Raw genomic sequence first — 26,228 nt, 5'->3', positions numbered from 1 at the left:
TTTAATTTTGAGGGTGACTCCAAGTCCAGACTTCCATGGGTTGATAAATTTGATTTCCATTGATAATTTTTGTGTGATTTTGTTGTCAGCACATTCAACTATGTAAAGAAAAAAGTATTTAATAAGATTATTTCATTCATTCAGATCTAGGATGTGTTATTTTAGTGTTCCCTTAATTTTTTTGAGCAGTGTACTTGAGTCATTTTCTAAGAAGGTATCTTTTACTCAAGCATGACAATCGAGGACTTTTTCCACCACTGCTATTAGGTGCTACTAATACTCCTCCACCCCACTTCCCATCCCAACCTAGCTAGACGTATGGCTGCGGTGACCTATTAGTTTGTGTCTGTGTGTTGGTTTCATATGTAGGTTTGTGTATATCTTGTGATTTGTCAGCCTTTGCTTGTGTATCCTTAGGTAGGTTTCCTGGACACAGATTAAGCCTATCCTGGACTCAGATGGACTAAATGGAGAATCTCCATTGATCATGCTTCTTAGTGTAGGACTAGGCTTACTCTGTGTGTGGGAAAGCAGTCCCTTATGTATCATGCCTCATAGCTTATCTCTCTGTCCTCAGGTACCTGCTGCATGTGTTCATGGAGGCGGGCTGTCTGGAGTGGTGCGTTATGATTGGTCTGATCCTGAGAGAGGCCACAGTCATCATGCAGGTGGTCAACTTCCTGGACAGCCCAGAGGTTCCTCCTGAGACAGTCCAAAGTGTCCGTTCCGGCCTGCTGGGGGTCGACGCATGGGCCTCCACAGACTGGTCAGTGTCTCTGTCACTCTCTCCTTCTTTCTCTCCCTCTGCACAAATTGTAAAATCAAAGTCCAACCAGAATAACTTTCTGTGTACAGTGCTCTGTTTATTCTAACATTTTCACCGCATTGTCAAGTGTTTATAGGTTCAGAACTTTTGTGAAACTGCACAGTCAAAATATATATGGCAAATAGAAATCAAAACTGGATGTTCTTCAGAGATAGATGGGAGGGGTTGAGGGTAGCTGAAGGATGGGACTAAAAACAAACAAAAGATAACTACTTGAAAATACACTGTGTCCGTACAATTTAGATAGGCTTCTACTTCCAGTTTGTACATACGAAGTGTTGTTGTCCATTAGTTTACTCCAATTAAGGGAGGGGTGGTAGGGTTAGGAGAAAATAATAAAGGAAAATATATTTAAAAATATATGTTATTTATTTATGTACTGTACCAGTCAAAAGTTTGGACACACCTACTCATTCCAGGGTTTTTCTTTATTGTTACTATTTTCTACATTGTAGAATAATAGTGAAGACATCAAAACTATTAAATAACACATATGGAATCATGTAGTAACCAAAAAAGTGTTAAACAAATCAAAATATATTTGAGATTCTTCAAAGTAGCCACCCTTTGCCTTGATGACAGCTTTGCACACTCTTGGCATTCTCCCAACCAGCTTCATGAGGTAGTCGCCTGGAATGCATTTCTATTAACAGGTGTGCCTTATTAAAAGTTCATTTGTGGAATTTCTTTCCTTCTTAATGCGTTTGAGCCAATCAGTTGTGTTATGACAAGGTATACAGAAGATAGCCCTATTTGGTAAAAGACCAAAGTCCATATTATGGCAAGAACAGCTCAAATAATCAAAGAGAAATGACAGTCCATCATTACTTTAAGACATGAAGGTCAGTCAATACGGTACATTTCAAGAACTTTGAAAGTTTCTTCAAGTGCAGTCGCAAAAACCATCAAGCGCTATGATGAAACTGGCTCTCATGAGGACCACCACAGGAATGGAAGACCCAGAGATACCGCTGCTGCAGAGGATGATCTCCGCATGTGTGGTTCCCACCGTGAAGCATGGAGGAGGAGGTGTGATGGTGTGGGGGTGCTTTGCTGGTGACACTGCCAGTGATTTATTTAGAATTCAAGGCGCACTTAACCAGCATGGCTACCACAGCATTCTGCAGCGATACGCCATCCCATCTGGTTTGCGCTTAGTGGGACTATCGTTTGTTTTTCAACAGGACAATGACCCAAAAAACACACTTCCAGGCTGTGTAAGGGCTATTTGACCAAGAAGGAGAGTGATGGAGTGCTGCATCAGATGACCTGGCCTCCACAATCACCCGACCTCAACCCAATTGAGATGGTTTGGGATGAGTTGGACCGCAGAGTGAAGGAAAAGCAGCCAACAAGTGCTCAGCATATGTGGGAACTCCTTCAAGACTTTTGGAAAAGCATTCCTCATGAAGCTGGTTGAGAGACTGCCAAGAGTGTGCAAAGGGTGTCTACATTGAAGAATCTCAAATATAAAATATATTTTGATTTGTTTAACACTTTTTTTGGTTACTACATGATTCCATATGTGTTATTTCATAGTTTCGATGTCTTCACTATTATTCTACAATGTAGAAAATAGTAAAAATAAAGAAAAACCCTGGAATGAGTAGGTGTGTCCAAACTTTTGACTGGTACTGTAAGTATTCAGACCCTTTAATCAGTACTTTGTTGAAGCACCTTTGGCAGCGATTACAGCATCGAGTCTTCTTGGGTATGACGCTACAAGCTTGGCACACCTGTATTTGGGGAGTTTCTCCCATTCTTCTCTGCAGTGCCTCTGCAGGTCTGTCAGGTTGGATGGGGAGCATTGCTGCACAGCTATTTTCAGGTCTCTCCAGAGATGTTCGATCAGGTTCAAGTCCAGGCTCTGGCTGGGCCACTCAAGGACATTCAGAGACTTGTCCCGAAGCCACTCCTGCGTTGTCTTGGCTGTGTGCTTAGGGTCGTTGTCCTGTTGGAAAGTGAACCTTCGCCCCAGTCTGAGGTCCTGAGTGCTCTGGAGCAGGTTTTCATCAAGGATCTCTCTGTACTTTGCTCCGTTCATCTTTGCCTCGATCCTGACTAGTCTCCCAGTCCCTGCCGCTGAAAAACATCCCCACAGCATGATGCTGCCACCACCATGCTTCACCGAAGGGATGGTGCCAGGTTTCCTCCAGCCGTGACGCTTGGCATTCAGGCCAAAGAGTTCAATCTTGGTTTCAACAGACCAGAGAATCTTGTTTCTCATGGTCTGAGAGTCTTAAGGTGCCTTTTGGCAAACTCCAAGCGGGCTGTCATGTGCCTTTTACTGAGGAGTGACTTCCGTCTGGCCACTCTCTACCATAAACGCCTGATTGGTGGAGTGCTGCAGAGATGGTTGTCCTTCTGGAAGGTTCTCCCATCTCCACAGAGGAACTCTGGAGCTCTGTCAGAGTGAGCATCGGATTCTTTGTCACCTCCCTGACAAAGGCCCGTCTCCCCTGGTTGCTCAGTTTGGCCGGGCGGCCAGCTCTAGAAAGAGTCTGGGTGGTTCCAAACTTCTTCCATTTAAGAATGATGGAGGCCACTGTGTTCTTGGGGACCTTCAATGCTGCAGACATTTTTTGGTACCCTTCCCCAGATCTGTGCCTCGACACAATACTGTCTCGGACCTCTACAGTCAATTCCTTCGACCTCATCTTGGTTTTTGCTCTGACATGCATTGTCAACTGTGGGACCTTATATAGACAAGCGTATGCCTTTCCAAATCATGTCCAATCAATTGAATTTACCACAGGTGGACTCCAAGTTGTAATAACATCTCAAGGATGATCAATGTAAACAGGATGCACCTGAGCTCAATTTTGAGTCTCATAGCAAAGGGTCTGAATACTTATGTAAATTAGGTATTTCTGTTTTTTATTTTTAATACATTTGCCAACATTTCTAAAACCTGTTTTTGCTTTGTCGTTATGGGGTATTGTGTGTAGATTGCTGAGGATAATTTTTTTAAATCAATTTTAGAATAAGGCTGTAATGTAACACAAAAAGTCAAGGGGTCTAAAACTACTTTCCGAAGGCACTGTGTGTGTATGTGTCTAGCTGCAATAATAAAGCTGATCTACCCCCTAAAATAATAGTTAATAATATTTGTATTCATCCAGACCACTAGTGGAACTGTGGTGTAAAGGATGTTACATGTTCTATGGCAAAGGCACAGTGAAGGTCATGAATGTTGTGATCTGGATACTGACTCCTCCTCCTCCCCTCTCCACTCCCTGTAGCCTGGGCTATAAGCCCTTCCTGAACATGATCCGGCCCCAGCTGCAGAAGCTCATAGAGACTTCTGTAGATCAGATCCAGCCTGAAGCCTTCCTGCCAGGGGCTTCCAACCCCAACTCCAAGCTGGCTGAGCCCCAGCCCGGAGACCCCAGGGTAGAAGACAGTAGGGGGCCTGCTCCCCTAGGTCTGGCCCTTCCTCTGGAGCCCCCTGGGGGGTTAGGGACCGAGGACGGAGGAGCTCCAGAGGAGCAGGAGGAGCAGGCGGTGGATGAGGGGGCGTATGACTGCACTTTGTCCTGACATGCCCTGTCCTGACCTGGGTCGTGTTCATTAGGCACCAAACGGAAGAAAATGGACTGAAACAGGGAGGGACTGACTACATGGACTTAAACTTTTTTGCTACAGTAAGCCCTGATGAATACAGACTTTTTCTGACCTCTGACCTTGCTGGGCGGGTGTGTGATGGGACACAGGATGAGGATGAGGAAGAGGAGGAGGAGGAAAGCTGCACTGGAAGCCTCAAAGATTAAACACTGCATTGTGTGTCGAACCCGTTTGTTGGCTGACGTGGACTCTGATATGTTGTGTTGACCATGAGTGTGTGTGTATGAAACTGAATGTGTGTGTATGAGACTGAGTGTGTGTGTATGAGACTGAATGTGCGTGTGTGTGTGTGTATGAGACTGTGTGTGTGCTTGTTTGTGTCATGGTTTTGTGTGTATTACTACACTGGGTGTGTAACAGTTGGAAGACTCAAACGCAAGAGAACATTCTCGACTTTCTTCTCTCCTGTCCGGATACTCGTCCATCCCAGTGCTGGAGCAGGGTTGGTCTGTCTGTCTGTCTGTGAGTGAGTGGGCTCCTGTGGTTAAGAGTGGCAGTATTGTCCAGTTGATTATGGACTCGAGTCACTGCAGACAATGTTAGTCAGGACACAGCCAATTCATAACACAAAAACAAATGCTTACCTAAAATATAGATACAAAAAAAGGAATTTGATCACAGACCAGGGTTTACCAGACTGAGTTTGGGCTAGTCAGGCTTTATTCCGGGATTAAGTGTTCAACCACAAAGCAGGCAGTTTGTGTTGCAAGTTAGCTTTTTACCAAAATGTTCAGATCAGAGAAACCCTGTCTGTGTTGCAGTCTGGATCGTGCTGGTCTGGGCTATAGTGTCTGTCTAGATAGAAATGTCAGATCGCTGTGACGACGTGCTGGGCGGAGAGCGATAAAAAGCATCTGGGATATTATCAGTTAGACATGTCACACATCAGTGGTGGAACAAGGACCCAATTGTCATACTTGAGTAAAAGTAAAGATACCGTAATAGAAAATTACTCAAGTGAAAGTCACCCAGTAAAATACTACTTGAGTAAAAGTCTAAAAGTATTTGGTTTTACATTTACTTAAGTATCAAAAGTAAATTTTATTGCACAAATATACTTAAGTATCAAAAGTAAAAGTATAAATCATTTCACATTATATTAAGCAAACCAGACAGCACTTTTTTTTTTTATAAATGGTAAAGTACTTTACACCACTGTCACATATGAAGCTTTATTGGCGCTCCTTCCACATTACAGAAAATTCAACCTGTATATTTTTGTCACAGTTTGTGCAACGGTCTATTGTACTTTGTTGTGGAGGAGATCAGATATAACTTTTGGCAAGGAACCACCCCTGAAACCAACCATGTTCAACTGTGTGTGCTGGACAAGTTCCGAACATTTTTATGAGATGCACTGAAGTGTGTGTGTGGAGGGTTGTCGTATTGTATAGCTCCTACTGTACAGTGGATGTAAAGATATTTGCTGATGCCTTGGTCAATAATGTGATGATATTCTTCTACAACATTACTTCAGGAGATGTCAGTCCCCTTACTACGATATTAAAGACTGTGGTGTGACAATTCTGTGGGTCGAGAGAGAAGACCTGTTGTGCGTTCGTGCGCATGATGACCTGAATTGGAGGTGAATGTTGTTGACGAGGGCCTAACCAGGCCTCAACCAAACCATGACTGACTCCTGAAGGGAGAATCTAACGATCTCTGAGGACAAACCACAGTATTATGGCGATCCTGACCTGCATCTTTACACACATGCTTTAGGATTGGCTCTAGAATTGAAGCATTACTGTTCAGTTGGCTTCCGTCATGCTGGAGGATCCAAACGGAGACGAATCAGAGAAACTATATTCATAATTCACTTTGTATTGATAGCATATTATGCCATGCCAGAGATAATTTTTATTTGGCCCCTTTTTAATAAATAGATTAAACATCAACTGACGCACACTTTGGCGTTAACTCAATGTCACATTTCAGTATCGTTTTCTAAAAGTAGGATTCTGTCTATCTCCTATCAGGGATCTTGGTGTTGCCTTAGCAATGGCTGTGGAGTTGAATAGGTCCTATACTATTTAATGTATTCAGACTGAATGTGTCCATTGTTTCTATAAGAATTTAGGTCTATAAGGTCTTGGTTGTTATCACCGTGGTAACATGGCAGTAACATACCAAAACCTTGATACTTTAAAACTGATAACGATGACTGAGAATATCTCCAACACTGGCGCGCCTCACAGAAGCAGCTCCTATGGGTATGATGTGGAACGGTAAAGACTAAGTGCTATTGCATCGGTTTATTATTTATTTTGTTGACTAAGTACAGTATCCTCACATGGAATCAATATTTTATGATGGTCAGTATTATTATATTTATTTATTGGTTGTGGTGTTATTGCTAATGGAAAAATGTTAGCCTTCATTATTCATTCAAAGCAACTAATCAAGAACTATTTGCCTCCGCCTGACCAGCATAGAGCTCTCTCAGGCCCAGCGCCCAGGTCGAAATCCCTCCGCCTGACCAGCATAGAGCTCTCTCAGGCCCATCGCCCAGGTCGAAATCCCTCCGCCTGACCAGCATAGAGCTCTCTCAGGCCCATCGCCAAGGTCGATATCCCTCCGCCTGACCAGCATAGAGCTCTCTCAGGCCCAGCGCCCAGGTCGAAATCCCTCCGCCTGACCAGCATAGAGCTCTCTCAGGCCCATCGCCCAGGTCAATATCCCTCTGCCTGACCAGCATAGAGCTCTCTCAGGCCCATCGCCCAGGTCGAAATCCCTCCGCCTGACCAGCATAGAGCTCTCTCAGGCCCATCGCCAAGGTCGATATCCCTCCGCCTGACCAGCATAGAGCTCTCTCAGGCCCAGCGCCCAGGTCGAAATCCCTCGTGACCAGCATAGAGCTCTCTCAGGCCCAGCGCCCAGGTCGATATCCCTCCGCCTGACCAGCATAGAGCTCTCTCAGGCCCAGCGCCCAGGTCGATATCCCTCCGCCTGACCAGCATAGAGCTCTCTCAGGCCCAGCGCCCAGGTCGATATCCCTCCGCCTGACCAGCATAGAGCTCTTACCCTCAAAATGGGAATCAATGGTGAAACAGCCACATCCATTTGTGATATTATTACAACAACAAATTGTACTTTGTAGAAGAGCTTAATATGTACTGCATTGTTTTCACCATGCTGCACGACACTCCACAGCAACAATAACAACGGTGGTGGGGCGGCCAGTGGAGCTGTTTCCCCCTCTGACAGCCTTCAGAACTCTGGCTTGTATCCACAAAGCATCTGAGGAGAAATGCTGATCTAGGAACAGGCCCCATGTCTCCATATAATCTTTATTAATTGAGCTCTAAATGGCAATACTGGTCCTAGATCAGCTGTTTCTCCAGACAATTGTTAGGGCTCTGTGAACACACAGCAGATGTTTTCTTTACTGTGTGTATTTCTTATATTTATATGATCTAGGTTCAGTACATCAATGGTACCCACTGACTTACAGTACATCACTATTAAACTGTGCAATTCTGAAATGTTGCTTTGTTTCAGTTTTATTTTTATTTTTGAGTATCCTTTTTTAAAATCTTTTTTTTTTTGTTACCTTCATCTACATTCTGCGCCACATTTTTACTGACACTCACACCAACCAAAACGGTTGTACTTTAAACATTATTTTGCTGCAGCTCACTGTGTTTGTAGTTTAAACATTATTTTTGCCTCTATTCCGATTCTATTGTTCTGCAGCATTGTTTATGAGAACCTCTTTGGCCGTGATTGTACACTAGCCTGAGTCCCAGACCGGTTGGTGCCGTCTTACCAAAATCCATTTCTGTCATTGTCACGTTTGCTATGGAGTTGGCGAGACCGTACAAACAGACCTGGGACTCCAGTTAACTACACAGCATAGATGTGCTTCTATTCTGTCTCTCCTCTGCGGTCAGTACAGTATATGCAGTAGCTTACTGTCTGCTCTCAAGCCCACAACAAACCCCAGCTGTAAAGTTTATCTAACGTAATAAGGGTCTTGGCTAACCAGAGACATGTTCTGAGGCCTTGGGTCAGTGTGTTGTGGGGACAACGTGACGTGAGTGCTTGTATATGCAGAGGTACGATGAACCCCTCCACACCCCTCTGATGAAAGATCAAACCATTGATGCTCCAACAAATCTTTCAGTTAGTACTTAAGACAGTCTATATCATATAGAAATGGATATTATGATTATACACGTTTCATGTTTCCTTCTGATCTGATGAGAAGCCTATTGTTTCGTGCGTGTCTGTCTCTGCTGTTGGGAAAAGCACAATGTCAGACATGACAACAGTGGTACTCTTTTCATACAAAATCTGTATGAAGGACATAAGAACATCTTTGTTTTCCTTCGTAGTGTACAGTAAAGTATTGCATATCTATGACGCAGTAACATTCCCTGGGTCAAGATAGGTGGACATCTTCAGTGCAGTGTACGGTGCTATGAAAAAGTATTTGCCCCCTTTCTAATTTTCTCTACTTTTGCATATTTGTGATACTGAATGTTATCAGATCTTCAACCAAAACCTAATATTAGATAAAGGGAACATAAGTGAACAAATAACACAACAATTACATATTTATTTCATTAACAAAGTTATGCAACACCCAATTCCCCTGTGTGAAAAAGTAATTGCCCTCTTACACTCAATAACTGGTTGTGCCACCTTTAGCTGCAATGACTCCAACCAAATGCTTCCTGTAGTTGTTGATCAGTCTCTCTCGTCGCTGTGGAGGAATTTTGGCCCACTCTTACATGCAGAACTGCTTTAACTCAGTGACGTGTGGGTTTTCAAGCATGAACTGCTCGTTTCAAGTCCTGCCACAACATCTCAATTGGGATTAGGTCTGGACTTTGACTAGGCCATTCCAAAACTTCCAATTTGTTGCTTATTAGCAATTTTCATGTAGACTTGATTGTGTGTTTTGGATCGTTGTCTTGCTGCACGACCCAGCTGCGCTTCAGCTTCAGCTCACAGACGGATGGTCTGACATTCTCCTGTAGAAATCTCTGATACAGAGCAGAATTCATGGTTCCTTCTATTAAGGCAAGTCGTCCAGGTCCTGAGGCAGCAAAGCATCCCCAAACCATCACACCACCACCATGCTTGACCTTTGGTATGATGTTCTTACTGTGGAATGCAGAGTTTGGTTTTCGCCAGGCATTACTGGAACCATGTCATCTAAAAAGTTATACTTTTGAATCATCTGTCCATACAACGTTCTTCCAAGAGTCTTGATGATCGTCCAGGTGCTTTTTGGCAAACTTCAGTCAACTTTTTGGACGAGATGGGTCCCATTATGCCTGGCGAAAACCAAACACTGCATTCCACAGTAAGAACATCATCATTTGTAAGTCGCTCTGGATAAGAGCGTCTGCTAAATGATGTAAATGTAAAATACCAAAGGTCAAGCATGGTGGTGGTGTGATGGTTTGGGGATACTTTGCTGCCTCAGGACATGGACGACTTGCCTTAATAGAAGGAACCATGAATTCTGCTCTGTATCAGAGAATTCTACAGGAGAATGTCAGACCATCCGTCTGTGAGCTGAAGCTGAAGCGCAGCTGGGTCATGCAGCAAGACAATGATCCAAAACACACGATCAAGTCTACATGAAAATTGCTAATAAGCAACAAATTGGAAGTTTTGGAATGGCCTAGTCAAAGTCCAGACCTAATCCCAATTGAGATGTTGTGGCAGGACTTGAAACGAGCAGTTCATGCTTGAAAACCCACACGTCACTGAGTTAAAGCAGTTCTGCATGGAAGAGTGGGCCAAAATTCCTCCACAGTGACGAGAGACACTGATCAACAACTACAGGAAGCATTTGGTTGGAGTCATTGCAGCTAAAGGTGGCACAACCAGTTAGAGTGTAAGGGGGCAATTACTTTTTCACACAGGGGAATTGGGTGTTGCATAACTTTGTTTATTAAATAAATATGTAATTGTTGTTATTTGTTCACTTATGTTCCCTTTATCTAATATTAGGTTTTGGTTGAAGATCTGATAACATTCAGTAACACAAATATGCAAAAGTAGAGAAAATTAGAAAGGGGGCAAATACTTTTTCATAGCACTGTAGATACTGTTTATTGTACAATTTGCCTTTTCTATTCATTTTGGTTTTCTATTTTTTCCTGTACATAAACAATAAATTATTTTTTTAAACAAATGTATTTTCCCCCCATTTACAATTGAGATATATGAAGAAGAAAAAGACTACTAAAAGCAACATGTATTAAGCACTTTATTGCTGTACATGGTGGTAAGTCACTGGACACAAGTGTTCATTTCAAGCTTCTTTTTGAGTATGTAATCAAGTCATGAAAATACCCTGTTACACAATATTCCCCAAATCTTTCCCATCAACCATGTTAATCCCATCTGTGATTATATAACTGATTTTAAAAGATTAGGCATAACCCTCCATTTGACAAATTAAGTACATGGCTATCTAATTAGACAAATCAATTTAATAAAATACAAAATTACAAAAGTATGATTGCTTTTAAATAATTAACATGTTATACAAAACTGCACTTTTATTCAGTGTCCCAGGAGTACACCGTAATTAAGTACAATTAAAGTAGGTGAGTTGCATCTAACAAAATATAAGGTTTAAAAAAAAAACGTACATGTCCCAACGAAAACACTAATTAAAAGACAGGATCACTCAACAAACGTGGACGTGGGATATTACCATGTGCATTTTAGTTCCTATTTTTCAAACTGAAGTACAGGTAATTGCCAAAATAAAGGAAACATTTAAGCATAACTAAATTAAATCAACTGACGGTTTAAAAATAAAGAACATATAAAGAAAGTAGATCCTTCCTTTCTCCCAATCATTCTACAGAATTACATTTGAGACCCATAAACGGTTTCAATGAAATGTTTCACCTTTTATAATTGGTATTTACAAAGGACAAGGCTGGGGAAATGACAGTATCATGTTTAGATAAGTTACAGTAACAATGTTTTATGGGATATGATGATACTTAACCCTTCGCAAGCTACTTTGAACAATGTTTATAATAGTTTGCTTGAATTTGACCAATGTGCTTTGGTGAACATGGAAACGAGTGCACTATTAAAACACTGAGTGGTGATTTATGGCAGAATTCAATCCGATCGCGTTTTGGCAGCAATGCGCCATTTTAATGGACATTTTTGAAGCAACATATGCAGCCAGCGTTTACCGTGAATCTCGTCACCACGAACGTGGGAACAATGCCTTTAAAACGTGCTTTGCCGACTAAGCGCGATCGGATTGATTTCCCAGCATAACTTTTTTTTTTTTTTGTCAAATCATAAATGTTATGATAAATGACTGCATAAGAAAAGTTTGACAGTACTGACATGAAATGTCATTACCATAAACCACGTTACATTTTACAATCTTCGACAGAGAATAAGCAGCAATACAGTTTTGATGAGCAATCAGTACAAAACATTAAACAAGGCTGTGTACAGTACACTTCAGAGCTTGAGTCATTACTTAAATTAAATGGGAAATGTAGTGAACCTGAACATTAGTCACCAATCGTTTTGTAATTACAGAATCAGGACCTAAAATGGGACATTTCTTTTACCTAAATTTTAAAAAACGAAAAGCACATCAACTGAATATGTATTGTATTGGAACGCACAATATTTGATAGAAATACAAATCATTTATTTGATTTCAACGTTTAAATTACACCTCTGATTTTAAAGATGTTCTTATTAGAAGTTTATGCATATACTTTCAAAATGTTTTGTTGTTGATAAAACATTAAGTTTAAGTTCCATCCATCAGGCCTGAGTGGTGTTGATATACCTCTTTGATAAAGGCGACCAAAATGGCACCCTATTCCCCATATAGTGGCACCCTATTCCCTATATAATGCACTATTCCCTATATAGTGCACTACTTTTATAGGGCTCTGGTCAACAGCAGCGAATAGGGTCCAAGTTCAGGCGTTGACAACACCTCACTAAACGACGCCACTAGCTAACCTAAAGAGTCTGGGAGTCTTTAGACACGTGCTCATGTTAGTTTCCTCCCCCTTGCTCTTTTCCTCTCTTAAATCAAAACATCACCTTGTGTTCATCGTGCATATTTCAAAGAGTATACTGGGATGTTTGTTTCACCACAGGTGCATCACAGCGATGGATATGACAATAATAGAGGGTTTTAAACCCTTCGAAAACGACACTAGAATTTACGAAATGTTGCTGTACAATCCGGCACTTGCTAAAACCAGATATTTTACAGGTAAGTGCATGTGACCAGAACAGTAAGAAGCATGACATAAGGCAGGATGCCAACAGATACTTTTAACCCTCTAGTCTACAACCATGTGACATTCTAGAACCTAGAAACGTTCTAGAACCTAGAAAGCACATTCTCTTGGTTCCATCCTTTCACCTGCTCTGAGAGAGAGGAGGACACATCGCTGGATACAAAACAACAAGGCGACTGTTCAACACACCACAACACAAACTGGTACTAGTAGGAGCCACAGCAGTGTAGTCCAAGAGACTGCCCAAATCAACAACCCAGTTGCCTGGCAACAATCCTTATCAAATCTCAAGTACCCGTCAGTCTTCACAAAACCCCAAATACCAATTAGCTACTTCATAGAGGTAACATATCGAGCCATCGCTGAGAACCATGAAGTAGGGCTGCACGATATCGGAAAAAACTGAATTGCGTTTTAACCAAACATTTTGATTGCGATTTGACTTGCGATATAGATAAACACTTGGGTGAACTGTTGTAATCATATAAATAAAATGATTTATATTAAGAAGCAAAAGTGGAAAGCACCATCGTTCTTGTTTGGACAACCTGTTGTTTGCATTTGCCCTAACAGAACAGCAACTTAAAGAGCAGAGGAGGAACAGTGCTGCTTGAGTGACAGGGGGCGGGGCTTTGTGTGTAGAAAGCAGCCGCAAGAGGAGAGTGGGAGAGACAACAGAGTAAACTATTTAAATGTTTGTTACACGCGGCTGAGTGCCGTTTCAAAATATTGCTACATGGATATCTCTTGGGATATGGATATTGCACATGTCAATACTGCAGATTCGATTAATCGTGCAGCCCTACCATGAAGACAGCTCACAGATAATACTTTACCAAGCTAGTCCAGAGAAAACATAGCGGGGCTTTATTCATCAAACTTACCAGAGTAGGAGTGCTGATCTGGGATCAGATCCCCATCTATCCATATAATTGTATTTGATATGACCTAAAAAGGCAAAACTGATCCTATATCAGCACTCCTACTCTGACTATTTATGAACACAGGCCCTGCGCTACCTCAGAGAGAAGTGTTAGCAGGAGGTGCTGTCCTGCAGTCAAACACCATTATGTTCTATACAGGGTTGGGGTCAATTGAGGAAGCATACTGAAATTCCAATTATCTTCAATGCCTTTCAATTAGAAACATTTTTGAATTTGGTTTACTTTCTGAATTGACTGGAATTGAAATGGAATTTGACCCCAACCCTGGTTCTATAACAACACAACTAGAAAGACAGAAACCATGGAGAGTAGAAAAGGAGGATTCCCCACTGATAAAATACAAGTTCTGTCCAGTGCTTTGCATTCTGATTCACTATGTGCCACAGTCCGAGTCTGACCCACTCACCACAGGCTTCAGCCATAGAAATATAATTATTAGAAACTAGAAAGGGTGTTGTCAGTCTATGTAGGTTTATGACATCAGCCACCCTAGTATAATAATCTCTATTGGTTTATAATAAAACAACAATATCCCACTGTAAAATATTGATATACACTGTGCACACGATGGGCAAAAATACACCATGTGAAGTAGGAAAAACTACTGTTCAACTGTTAACAGGAAGTACCATTGATGAGGGACATCAGTAGGACAAAAGACATTGGAGTTGGTTTGGTGAGGTGAGGTGGAATGGCTTACCTATGTGTTGCATTAATAAATGTTTTGTAAAGTGCCACAGCATTAAAACAACTGCCTTGTTGCATTAAAACAACTGCCTTGTTGCATTAAAACAACTGCCTTGTTGCAGTTGTGTAGAGGTTAGAGCACTGTGGTTCAGTTTGAGAAAATGTAAGAAGCACCATTAGTTTGACTATGAGTAACGCTAAATTGAAGAGTATGAAACTCTACTATCTAATCAGTGTGTTTGTTGATGGACAGAATGTAAGTTTGAAATCGGAATACCTAGCTAAATGATTTACTAATTCAGTGATGAGTTAATTGCATTTCTATTTTAGAAATTTCCGTCAGTCAAGCCATCACTCGTTAAAACTGATAAAAATATCCTTGCACATTAGCGAGCTCACCGTTAGTAAATCACACAAAAGGCTTTCACTGTACTTCAACTCAAAGCAGTTACATCCTGTTCACCTTCAGACTACTGTACTGGCCTTGACACATCTCAGAGAGTTTTTTTGTTTGTTTCATGTTTAAATAAAAATTGTTAATTTTGTAAGGAAACAACACTGACAGCACTGTAGCCTTTTAACTAAAATAGAGAGAGTGATGCTGAAGACACTGAGGACCTCGTGCTTGTTGACAGAGACGGAGGGCGGTGGAACATGCAAAACAGTTCGTCAGAGAGAGACAGAGAGAAGAAAAACAGTGTAAAACAATAACTACCCATTTACACCCATCCCCATAATAAAGGAACTCTACTGAACACTGGTTGACCATGTCCTAGTCCTCCTGTTACTGTTTATAAGGACCATGCCCTAGTCCTACTGTTACTGTTTATAAGGACCATGCCCTAGTCCTACTGTTACTGTTTATAAGGACCATGCCCTAGTCCTACTGTTACTGTTTATAAGGACCATGTCCTAGTCCTCCTGTTACTGTTTATAAGGACCATGCCCTAGTCCTACTGTTGCTGTTTATAAGGACCATGTCCTAGTCCTACTGTTACTGTTTATAAGGACCATGTCCTAGTCCTACTGTTACTGTTTATAAGGACCATGCCCTAGTCCTACTGTTACTGTTTATAAGGACCATGTCCTAGTCCTACTGTTACTGTTTATAAGGACCATGCCCTAGTCCTACTGTTACTGTTTATAAGGACCATGCCCTAGTCCTCCTGTTACTGTTTATAAGGACCATGTCCTAGTCCTACTGTTACTGTTTATAAGGACCATGCCCTAGTCCTACTGTTACTGTTTATAAGGACCATGCCCTAGTCCTCCTGTTACTGTTTATAAGGACCATGTCCTAGTCCTACTGTTACTGTTTATAAGGACCATGCCCTAGTCCTACTGTTACTGTTTATAAGGACCATGCCCTAGTCCTCCTGTTACTGTTTATAAGGACCATGCCCTAGTCCTACTGTTACTGTTTATAAGGACCATGTCCTAGTCCTACTGTTACTGTTTATAAGGACCATGCCCTAGTCCTCCTGTTACTGTTTATAAGGACCATGCCCTAGTCCTACTGTTACTGTTTATAAGGACCATGCCCTAGTCCTCCTGTTACTGTTTATAAGGACCATGTCCTAGTCCTACTGTTACTGTTTATAAGGACCATGCCCTAGTCCTACTGTTACTGTTTATAAGGACCATGTCCTAGTCCTACTGTTACTGTTTATAAGGACCATGCCCTAGTCCTACTGTTACTGTTTATTAATAAGGTTGCTTCTGGCTTAGCTTTAGTGTCCCTCCTGTTAGCTATGAGCCTATTGACACAGTGATGGTGGGGTCTCTCGAATGGGCCAGTGTGTGTGTGTGTGTGTGTGTGTGTGTGTGTTGGAGCGGAGGGGAAGCAGGCCCAAGAACGGGCCCAGTATTTCAGTATGGGTAAATGTGGTAGGTGCCTGTCAGTATGAGTACATCTGATAGGCCTAGGTGTCAGTATCGGTACATGTGATAGGTGGAGACCCAGGAAGAGGGGAAGGCCCATTTAGGGAACCTCTGCAGCATGTCGTCTAGCTGAACAGTCCTCTGGTCCTCTCCAAAGAAGTAGTGAGATGAGATGGCAACTGAGATCATCCCCTCTGGGCCTGACGGGTCCTCTTCTCTGGGAGGCTGGATTGGAGAAATATACATACTAAAACACAAGAATATATGTACAGTGTTTCCCCTATATTCACAAATGTTGCCGCCACTCCAACAATTTTTGTAAAACTTTTTTTTTATATGTATTATTATTTAGATGTTTTATCATTTTCGGGATGGTAAAACATTTTCAGTGTAAACTTAAGACTAAAATCATATATAAAGTCTGTAGAAAAGATAATGGAGCGATATATTTTTAAAATAAGATCCTCTTTGAGATCTAACAACCACCAAAATAAAAACTAGATAGTCAGGGAGAATCTCAAATAAAAACCTGTCATGGCATACTCCCAGTCGATATTCACGTCATAAGAAGGAATTCCCCTAGACCACGTCCACCTTGGAGGAAAACAATCAGTCTTCCCCATTGAAAAAGAGCAACCTTCTTCGTTGATTTTGAATCATACGGAAATCAAAAACCACGCAGGAAAGCTGCTGTGTTGTAGAATGTACCAGTTCAAATATCCTGAACTCTAGTTTGCAATGCTCCCATGCAGGGAAATAGAGCCTGTTAGAAGAGCCCTGTGGCTTCAGGCTATTCGGCGTGGGGAGAGTCAGGAAATTGTGGGGACCCGGTGTCCAAGTACAGTTAGCTATGTGTGTGGAAAACATTTCATCACAGGTAAGACTCACTACTTGTAGCTGTATAGTCTGTTTGTGTTGTTGGTCTTGGCTAGCTAGCTAATGTTGCGGTCGGTAGCTAGCTAGAGGCTAGCACACACGTGGATAGCGCCGTCATGAAAAGGCGCAAGAGGGTAGCCTTACAATATTATTAGCGCAAACTCTCGAGAGCAGGCAATGTTGAAAAGTAATTTTTAGACATGTACTTTTCTTCAATTGAGTTTTGTAATTGACTAAAACAAGCAGTCAACAAGAAATTTGTGTTTAAAAAATGTCATTTTGCTGTGAGCCAATGGGGTAACCAGGGTAATTACAGGTGGTTTTCCGCCAAGACGGGCGGGGCTGCGACGTTCTATCTAATACCGATTGGGAGTATGGAGCCCCCATTGATTTTGTTATAATGTTTGAGTCCCTCAGATAGCATAAGAACACGGCATAAGCCTTGACAACATGTGTAGAAATGCAGGAAATTAGCTTTAAAACTGCACATTTCCTCTCAGTCCGTGGCAATATGTGTAGAATTCTAGGAAATGATGCCACAACATTTGTACAATCAAAATAAACTATCTACATTTGTCATTTTATTTCCTAATGATCTGTCGCTCTGTAAACATAATAGCAAGCAAGCATGGGCTTGGATCGCGACATAACGACAGACGTCTGCTAAATGGCATATTATTATTATTATTACGTCGTCAGCAATGGAATCATCATACGGACAGACAAAGTAGACCTACTAAACAACGCCAAGTAGACAGACTTAACAACCATATGGCCTCTGCCAAGTAGACAGATTTAACAACCATATGGCCTCAGCCAAGTAGACAGATTAAAACAACCATAATGGCCTCAGCCAAGTAGACAGATTAAAACAACCATATGGCCTCAGCCAAGTAGACAGACTTAACAACCATATGGCCTCAGCCAAGTAGACAGATTAAAACAACCATATGGCCTCTGCCAAGTAGACAGACTTAACAACCATATGGCCTCAGCCAAGTAGACAGATTAAAACAACCATAATGGCCTCAGCCAAGTAGACAGATTAAAACAACCATAATGGCCTCAGCCAAGTAGACAGACTAAAACAACCATAATGGCCTCAGCCAAGTAGACAGACTAAAACAACCATATGGCTTCAGCAAAGTCGACAGGAAATAACTAGATTTAACTACAATGAATAGCTACAGATTCTGAGAAGGGGAGACTTGTGCCCTGAGACGAGTGACTGAGTGAAACAGAGCCACGTGCGTGTCTGTCTGGGGAAATGAGAGCAGAGGGAGAGCGGCTTGTTCTAATCCAATCGTTGCAGCAGGCTCAACCGTTACCCCGCCCCTTTCTTTACAGACAGAAGAACTAGCCAATAGTTGTTTAGAGCACACAGCGCTTCACACTGTTTGGGTGAAAGAGAGATGCGTGCTGGCAGCTGAAAAATACTTTTCTTTCCCGATCCTGGATAATTACAAAAAGTACACGCGTCATAATAGTACTCTGAAAATCCTCAATATCCGTTACGATACTCGTTTGTCGGAGTACTCGGCACACCCCTAGTACACTCTGCACAAAGACAAAACATTCCTACAAAGGCTCATGTGAACAAATCTCTGTGAAGCTATTAAAGTACACTGTGCATGAAATCCAAGCATGCAATGAAAAAAGGAATGTGTTAATTAAGGAGCTAACCCAGCAGGTAAAACTGGTCGAAATGATGTCATTACAAACACTTCTGGTTGTCATGATATTATCCCAACCAGCTTTGCCCGTTTGGGAATCCTAAAATCTCTAATATTCTGTACCTGTATTTCGAACCAGAAGTTCCAGGCGGGGGCATCCAGGCCGTGGGAGTAGAATATGAAATACTCTCCATCCAGGTGGTACTGGGGGATGCCGTCCCCAAACGACCAGCTGGACAGAGAGGCCCCTCGGTGGGGCCTTAGGTAGAGGGACATGTGGCTGGGACCTGGGGGTCACATATAGTTAGTACATAGTCACTCACACACACACACACACACACACACACACACACACACACACAACGCATGTGACAAACTATGGTTCCTAGACACACTGCCATTTCTCACACAACATTTGGAGAGAGGGGACAGGATTGGAGTAGTGGATCCTACAGCAGGTAGTGATAGAAGATTGGAGTAGTGGATCCTACAGCAGGTAGTGATAGAAGATTGGAGTAGTGGATCCTACAGCAGGTAGTGATAGAAGATTGGAGTAGTGGATCCTACAGCAGGTAGTGATAGAAGATTGGAGTAGTGGATCCTACAGCAGGTAGTGATAGAAGATTGGAGTAGTGGATCCTACAGCAGGTAGTGATAGAAGATTGGAGTAGTGGATCCTACAGCAGGTAATGATAGAAGATTGGAGTAGTGGATCCTACAGCAGGTAGTGATAGAAGATTGGAGTAGTGGATCCTACAGCAGGTAGTGATAGAAGATTCACACCACTTGACTTTTTCCACATTTTGTTGTGTTACAAAATTGATTTAATTGTCCTTTTTTGTCAACATTTTACTCAAAACACTCTGTAATGTCAAAGTGGAAGAAAAATGCTAACATTTATTTAATTTTTTATTAAAAGAAATGCACAAAAAAAAACATATATACTAATATCTTGATTAGATAAGTACTCAACCCCCTGAGTCAATACATGTTAGAATCACGTTTGGAAGCGATTACAGCTGGGAGTCTTTCTGTGTAAGTCTCTAAGAGCCAACTACACCTGGATTGTGCAACATTTGCCCATTATTATTTTCAAAATTCTTAAAACTCTGTCAAATTGGTTGTTGATGATTGCTAGACAATCATTTTCAGGTCACGCTCATAGATTTTCAAGCAGATTTAAGTCAAAACTGTAACTTGGCCACTCAGGAACATTCACTGTCTTCTTGGTAAGCAACTCCAGTCTAGATTTGGCTTTGTGTTTTAGGTTATTGTCCTGCTAAAAGGTGAATTAATATCCCAGTGTCTGGTGGAAAGCAGACTGAACCAGGTTTTCCTCTAGGAATTTGCCTGTGCTTAGCTCCATTCAGTTTATATTTTTTTCCTGAAAAAACTCCCCAGTCCTTAACGATTACAAGCGTACCCATGACATGATGCAGCCACCACTATGCCTCAAAATATGGAGAGCGGTATTCAGTAAATTGTTGTATTGTATTTGCCCCAAACATAACAATTTGTAATCAGGACAAGAAGTTAATTGCTTTGCCACATTTTTTGCAGTATTACTCTAGTGCCTTGTGGCAAACAGGATGCATGTTTTGGAATATTTTTATTCGGTACAGGCTTCCTTATTTTCACTCTGTCAATTAGGTTAGTATTGTGGAGTAACTACAATGTTGTTGATCCATCCTCAGTTCTCTTATCACAACCATTAAACTCTGTAACTGTTTTAAAAGTCACCATTGGCCTCATGGTGAAATCCCTGTAGTTTCCTTCCTCTCCGGCAACTGAGTTAGAAGGGTGACTGGGTGTATTGATACACTATCCAAAGTGTAATTAATAACTTCCTCATGCTCAAAGGGATATTCAATGTCTGCTTTTTGTTGCTGTTGTTGTACCTATCTACCAATAGGTGCCCTTCTTTGCGAGGCATTGGAAAACCTCCCTGGTCTTTGTGGTTGAATCTGTGTTTGAAATTCACTGCTCGACTGAGTGACCTTACAGATAATTGTATGTGTGGGGTACAGAGATGAGGTAGTCATTCAAAAATCATGTTAAACTGTATTATTGCACACGGAGTGACTCCATGCAACGTATTATGTGACTTGTTAAGCAAATTTTTACTCCTGTGCTTATTTAGGCTTGCCATAACAAAGGGGTTGAATACTTATTGACTCAAGACATTTCAGCTTTTCATTTTGAAAAACATAATTCCACTTTGACATTAAGGGGTATTGTGTGTAGGCCAGTGACAAGCAATCTCAATTTAATCCATTTTAAATTCAGGCTGTAACAACAAAATGTGGAAGAAGTCAAAGGGTGTGAATATTTTCTAAAGGCACTGTAGTGGTAGAGGATGAAGGGTCAAGAATACCATATGCTCAATGTTCATATAATCTCACCTTTGACTTGAAAAGTAATCTTCACTGTGCCCCATTTTGTCTGTTCTTTAGAAAGGAGCTGAAACTCGATGGGAGACTTGGGAAAGACTTCAGGGGCTGGGAGGTACCAGTTCTTCCTGAAAACAAGAAAATTAACACAATGCCGTTGTTTAATTATTTTGCTAAACCTGTCGATACCTGCCAGACAAGTTTAATAAGAAATGTATGGTACGTGCATTATAGAGTAAAACTTTTTTCCCTTTATGAAACACATTTGAAAGCACAACCAAATACATCAGCATTATGTTGCCATAGACAACACATCTTTAACCCCTTTGAGATCCAATATAATACAGATCATATCTATAGTATAGTAATAATAATAATAGTGGTATATTTAATTCAGCCATGTGTGACCATAAAGATCCTATTAAATTACAATACAGTGCATTCAGAAAGTATTCAGACCCCTTAACTGTTTCCACATTTTGTTACGTTACAGCCTTATTCTAAAATGGATTAAAGTAGTTTTTTCCCCTCAGTCTACACACAATACCCCATTATGACAAAGTGAAAACAGGTTTTTAGAAATTTTAGCAAATGTATAAAAAAAAAGGAAAAAATAAATTCCTTACGTAAGTATTCAGACACTTTGCTATGACACTCGAAATTGAGCTCAGGTGCATCCTGTTTCCATTGATCATCCTTGAGATGTTTCTACAACTTGATTGGAGTCCACCTGTGGTAAATTCAATTGGTTGGACATGATTTGGAAAGGCACACACCGGTCTATATAAATGTCCTACAGTTGACAGTGCATGTCAGACCAAAAACCAAGCCATGAGGTCGAAGGAATTGTCCGTAGAGCTCCGAGACAGGATTGTATCGAGGCACAGATCTGGTGAAGGGTACCAAAACATTTCTGCAGCATTGAAGGTCCCCAAGAACACAGTGGCCTCCCTCATTCTTAAATGGAAGAAGTTTGGAACCACCAAGACTCTTCCTAAAGCTGGCCACCGGGCCAAACTGAGCAATCGGGGGAGAAGGGCTTTAGTCAGGGAAGTGACCAAGAACCTGATGGTTACTCTGACAGAGCTCCAGAGTTACTCTGTGGAGATGGGAGAACCTTCCAGAAGGACAACCATCTCTGCAGCACTCCACCAATCAGGCCTTTATGGTAGAGTGGCCAGACGGAAGCCACTCCTCAGTAAAAGGCACATGCTTGGAGTTTACCAAAAGGCACCTAAAGGACTCTCAGACCATAAGAAACAAGATTCTCTGGTCTGATGAAACCAAGATTGAACTCTTTGGCCTGAATGCCAAGTGTCACGTCTGGAGGAAACCTGGCACCATCCCTACGGTGAAGCGTGGTGGCAGCATCATGCTGTGGAGATGTTTTTCAGCGGCAGGGACTGATCGAGGGAAAGATGAACAGAGCAAAGTACAGAGAGATCCTTGATGAAAATCTGCTCCAGAGCGCTCAGGACCTCAGACTGGGGCGAAGGTTCACCTCCCAACAGGACAACGACCCTAAGCACACAGCCAAGACATCGCAGGAGTGGCTTCGGGACAAGTCTCTGAATGTCCTTGAGTGGCCCAGCCAGAGCCAGGACTTGAACCCGATCGAACATCTCTGGAGACACCTGAAAATAGCTGTGCAGGGACGCTCCCCATCCAACCTGACAGAGCTTGAGAGGATCTGCAGAGAAGAATGGGATAAACTCCCCAAATACAGGTGTGCCAAGCTTGTAGCGTCATTACCAAGAAGACTTGAGGCTGTAATCGCTGCCAAAGGTGCTTCAACAAAGTACTGAGTAAAGGGTCTGAATACTTATGTAAATGTGTTATTTCAGTTGATTATTTTAAATAAATGTATTAAACTTTCAAAAAACCTGTTTTTGCTTTGTCATTATGGGGTACTGTGTGTAGATTGATGAGGGAAAAAAAAAACAATTTAATCAATTTTAGAATAAGGTTGTCACAACATGTGGGAAAAGTCAAGGGGTCTGAATACTTTGCAAATGCACTGTATACTACGTATTCTAATTCCAAGTTCTATGGGTATGACTCACTTGACGAGGAACTTGACAGGTAGGAACCAGGGGTAGCCACAAAAAGGCCTGTCCTCCTGACAGCTGGTCCTGATAGTGTCGTTGATCTCTGGTATGACAGGGGTGATGTGCTGCATGCCAGTGTAGTCAAAGCTGTTGATCCAGAGACCTGAGTCTCTGCTCTTCACCTGGCCATCCAGACCATGGAAGGTACGTGTGGTGTGCTGACAGGAAGAGAGGGGAGAAAGGTGAAAAGATATTAAGAAACTCATGGTAGAACAACAAGCGGTCGTTTCAAAAGAAAATATTTAGCAGGAGTAGGTAGAAATACACAGTCAACATTGCCACACAGTTCTTCAAATCATATCAAATTTTATTTGCTACACCCGCCGAATACAACAGGTGTACCTTACAGTGAAATGCTTACTTACAAGCCCTTAACCAACAATGCAGTTTAAAGAAAAATAAGTGTTAAGTAAAAAATAGATAACTACAAAAGAACAAATAACAAATAATGAAAGAGCAGCAGTAAAGTTAAATAACAGTAGGGAGGCTATATAGAGGGGGTACCGGTACAGGTTAGTGCGGGGGTACAGGTTAGTTGAGGTAACTGAGGTAATATGTACATGTGGGTAGTTAAAGTGACTATGCATAAATAATAAACAGAGAGTGGCAGCAGCATAAAAGAGGGGGTGGGGTGGGGGGACAATGCAAATAGTCCAGGTAGCCATGATTAGCTGTTCAGGAGTCTTATGGCTTGGGGGTAGAAGCTGTTTAGAAGCCTTTTGGACCTAGACTTGGCGCTCCGGTACCGCGTGCGGTAGCAGAGAGAACATGCCATGACTAGGGTGGCTTTGAAAATGTTTTGGCCTTCCTCTGACACCGCCTGGTATAGAGGTCCTGGATGGCAGGAAGCTTAGCCCCAGTGCTTAGCCCTACCCTCTGTAATGCCTTGCGGTCGGAGGCCGAGCAGTTGCCATACCAGGCAGTGATGCAACCAGTCAGGATGCTCTCGATGGTGCAGCTGTAGAACCTTTTGAGGATCTGAGGACCCCATGCCAAATCTTTTCAGTCTCCTGAGGGGGAATATGCTTTGTCGTGCCCGCTTCACGACTGTCTTGGTGAGCTTGGACAATGATAGTTTGTTGGTGATGTGGACACCAAGGAACTTTAAGCTCTCAACCTGTTCCACTACAGCTCCGTCGATGAGAATGGGGGCGTGCTCAGTCCTCTTTTTTTCCTGTAGTCCACAATCATCTCCTTTGTCTTGATCACGTTGAGGGAGAGGTTGTTATCCTGGCACCACACAGCCAGGTCTCTGACCTCCTATAGGCTGTCTCTTCGTTGTCGGTGATCAGGCCTACCACTGTTGTGTCGTCAGCAAACTTAATGATGGTGTTGGAGTCGTGCCTGGCCATGCAGTCATGGGTGAACAGGGAGTACATGAGAGGACTGAGCAAGCACCCCTGAGGATCAGCGTGGCATATGTGTTGTTACCTACCCTTACCACCTCGTCAGGAAGTCCAGGATCCAATTGCAGAGGGAGGTGTTTAGTACCAGGGTCCTTAGCTTAGTGATGAACTTTGAGGGCACTATGGCGTTGAACACTGAGCTGTAGTCAATGAATAGCATTCTCACGTAGGTGTTCCTCTTGTCCAGGTGGGAAAGGGCAGTGTGGAGTGCAATAGAGATTGCATCATCTGTGGATCTGTTGGGGTGGTATGCAAATTGGAGTGGGTTTCTGGGATAATGGTGTTGATGTGAGCCATGACCTACTATTTCAGTCCTTCACGGCGTAGTGTGTTACCAATTGTTTTCTTGGTGACTATGGTCCCAGCTGCCTTGAAATCATTGACAAGATCCTCCCGTGTAGTTCTGGGCTGATTCCTCACCGTTCTCATGATCATTGCAACTCCACAAGGTGAGATCTTGCATGGAGCCCCAGGCCGAGGGAGATTGACAGTTATTTTGTGTTTCTTCCATTTGCGAATAATCGCACCAACTGTTGTCACCTTCTCACCAAGCTGCTTGGCGATGGTCTTGTAGCCCATTCCAGCCTTGTGTAGGTCTACAATCTTGTCCCTGACATCCTTGGAGAGCATCCTTGGCCATGGTGGAGAGTTTGGAATCTGATTGATTGATTGCTTCTGTGGACAGGTGTCTTTTATACAGGTAACAAACTGAGATTAGGAGCACTCCCTTTAAGAGTGTGCTCCTAATCTCAGCTCATTCCCTGTATAAAAGACACCTGGGAGCCAGAAATCTTTTGATTGAGAGTGGGTCAAATATTTATTTCCCTCAATAAAATGCAAATCAATGTATACAATTTTTGACATGCGTTTTTCTGGATATTTGTTGTTGTTATTCTGTCTCTCACTGTTCAAATAAACCTACCATTAAAATTATAGACTGATCATTTCTTTGTCAGTGGGCAAACGTACAAAATCAGCAGGGGATCAAATACTGTAAGTGCTACGGGTCGGTAGTCATTTAGGCAGGTTATCTTAGTGTTTTTGGGCACAGGGACTATAGTGGTCTGCTTGAAACATGTTGGTATTACAGACTCAGTCAGTGACATGTTGAAAATATCAGTGAAGACACTTGCCAGTTGGTCAGCACATGCTCGGAGCACGCGTCCTGGTAATCTGTCTGGCCCTGTGAATGTTGACCTGCTTAAAAGTCTTGCTCACATCGGCTACGGAGAGCGTGATCACATAGTCATCCGGAACAGCTGATGCTCTCATGCATGCTTCAGTGTTGCTTTCCTCGAAGCGAGCATAGAAGTGATTTAGCTCATCTGGTAGGCTTGTGTCACTGGGCAGCTCGCAGCTGTGCTTCCCTTTGTATTCTGTAATAGTTTGCAAGCCCTGCCACATCCGACGAGTGTCGGAGCCGGTGTAGTACGATTCAATCTTAGTCCTGTATTGACTCTTTGATGGTTTGTCGGAGGGCATAGCGGGATTTCTTATAAGCGTCCGGGTTAGAGTCCCGCTCCTTGAATGCGGAAGCTCTACCCTT

General features: G+C 42.3%; 2 protein-coding genes across 2 annotated transcripts in view; one reads left to right on the top strand and one right to left on the bottom strand.

Moving 5' to 3' along the window:
* Positions 1-7,939, top strand: part of LOC311136446 (guanine nucleotide exchange factor subunit RIC1-like) — an 86,359-nt gene extending 78,420 nt beyond the window's left edge. Inside the window, exons 26-27 of the mRNA XM_084170574.1 lie at positions 578-766; positions 4,069-7,939. Of these exons, the coding sequence (XP_084026700.1) occupies positions 578-766; positions 4,069-4,366 (487 nt within the window). The 3' untranslated portion in view covers positions 4,367-7,939. The remainder of the gene's footprint in view (positions 1-577; positions 767-4,068) is intronic.
* Positions 7,940-10,661: 2,722 nt separating this feature from the next.
* Positions 10,662-26,228, bottom strand: part of LOC311136632 (endoplasmic reticulum metallopeptidase 1-like) — a 53,354-nt gene continuing 37,787 nt past the window's right edge. Inside the window, exons 13-16 of the mRNA XM_084170827.1 lie at positions 23,232-23,434; positions 21,181-21,296; positions 18,902-19,065; positions 10,662-16,454 (exon numbers count right to left, since the gene is read on the bottom strand). Of these exons, the coding sequence (XP_084026953.1) occupies positions 16,278-16,454; positions 18,902-19,065; positions 21,181-21,296; positions 23,232-23,434 (660 nt within the window). The 3' untranslated portion in view covers positions 10,662-16,277. The remainder of the gene's footprint in view (positions 16,455-18,901; positions 19,066-21,180; positions 21,297-23,231; positions 23,435-26,228) is intronic.

Source organism: Coregonus lavaretus, assembly GCF_964263955.1.
Source record: "Coregonus lavaretus genome assembly, chromosome: 10".
NCBI classification, from domain to species: Eukaryota; Metazoa; Chordata; class Actinopteri; order Salmoniformes; family Salmonidae; genus Coregonus; species Coregonus lavaretus.
This window is presented reverse-complemented; position numbering and strand designations above follow the sequence as displayed.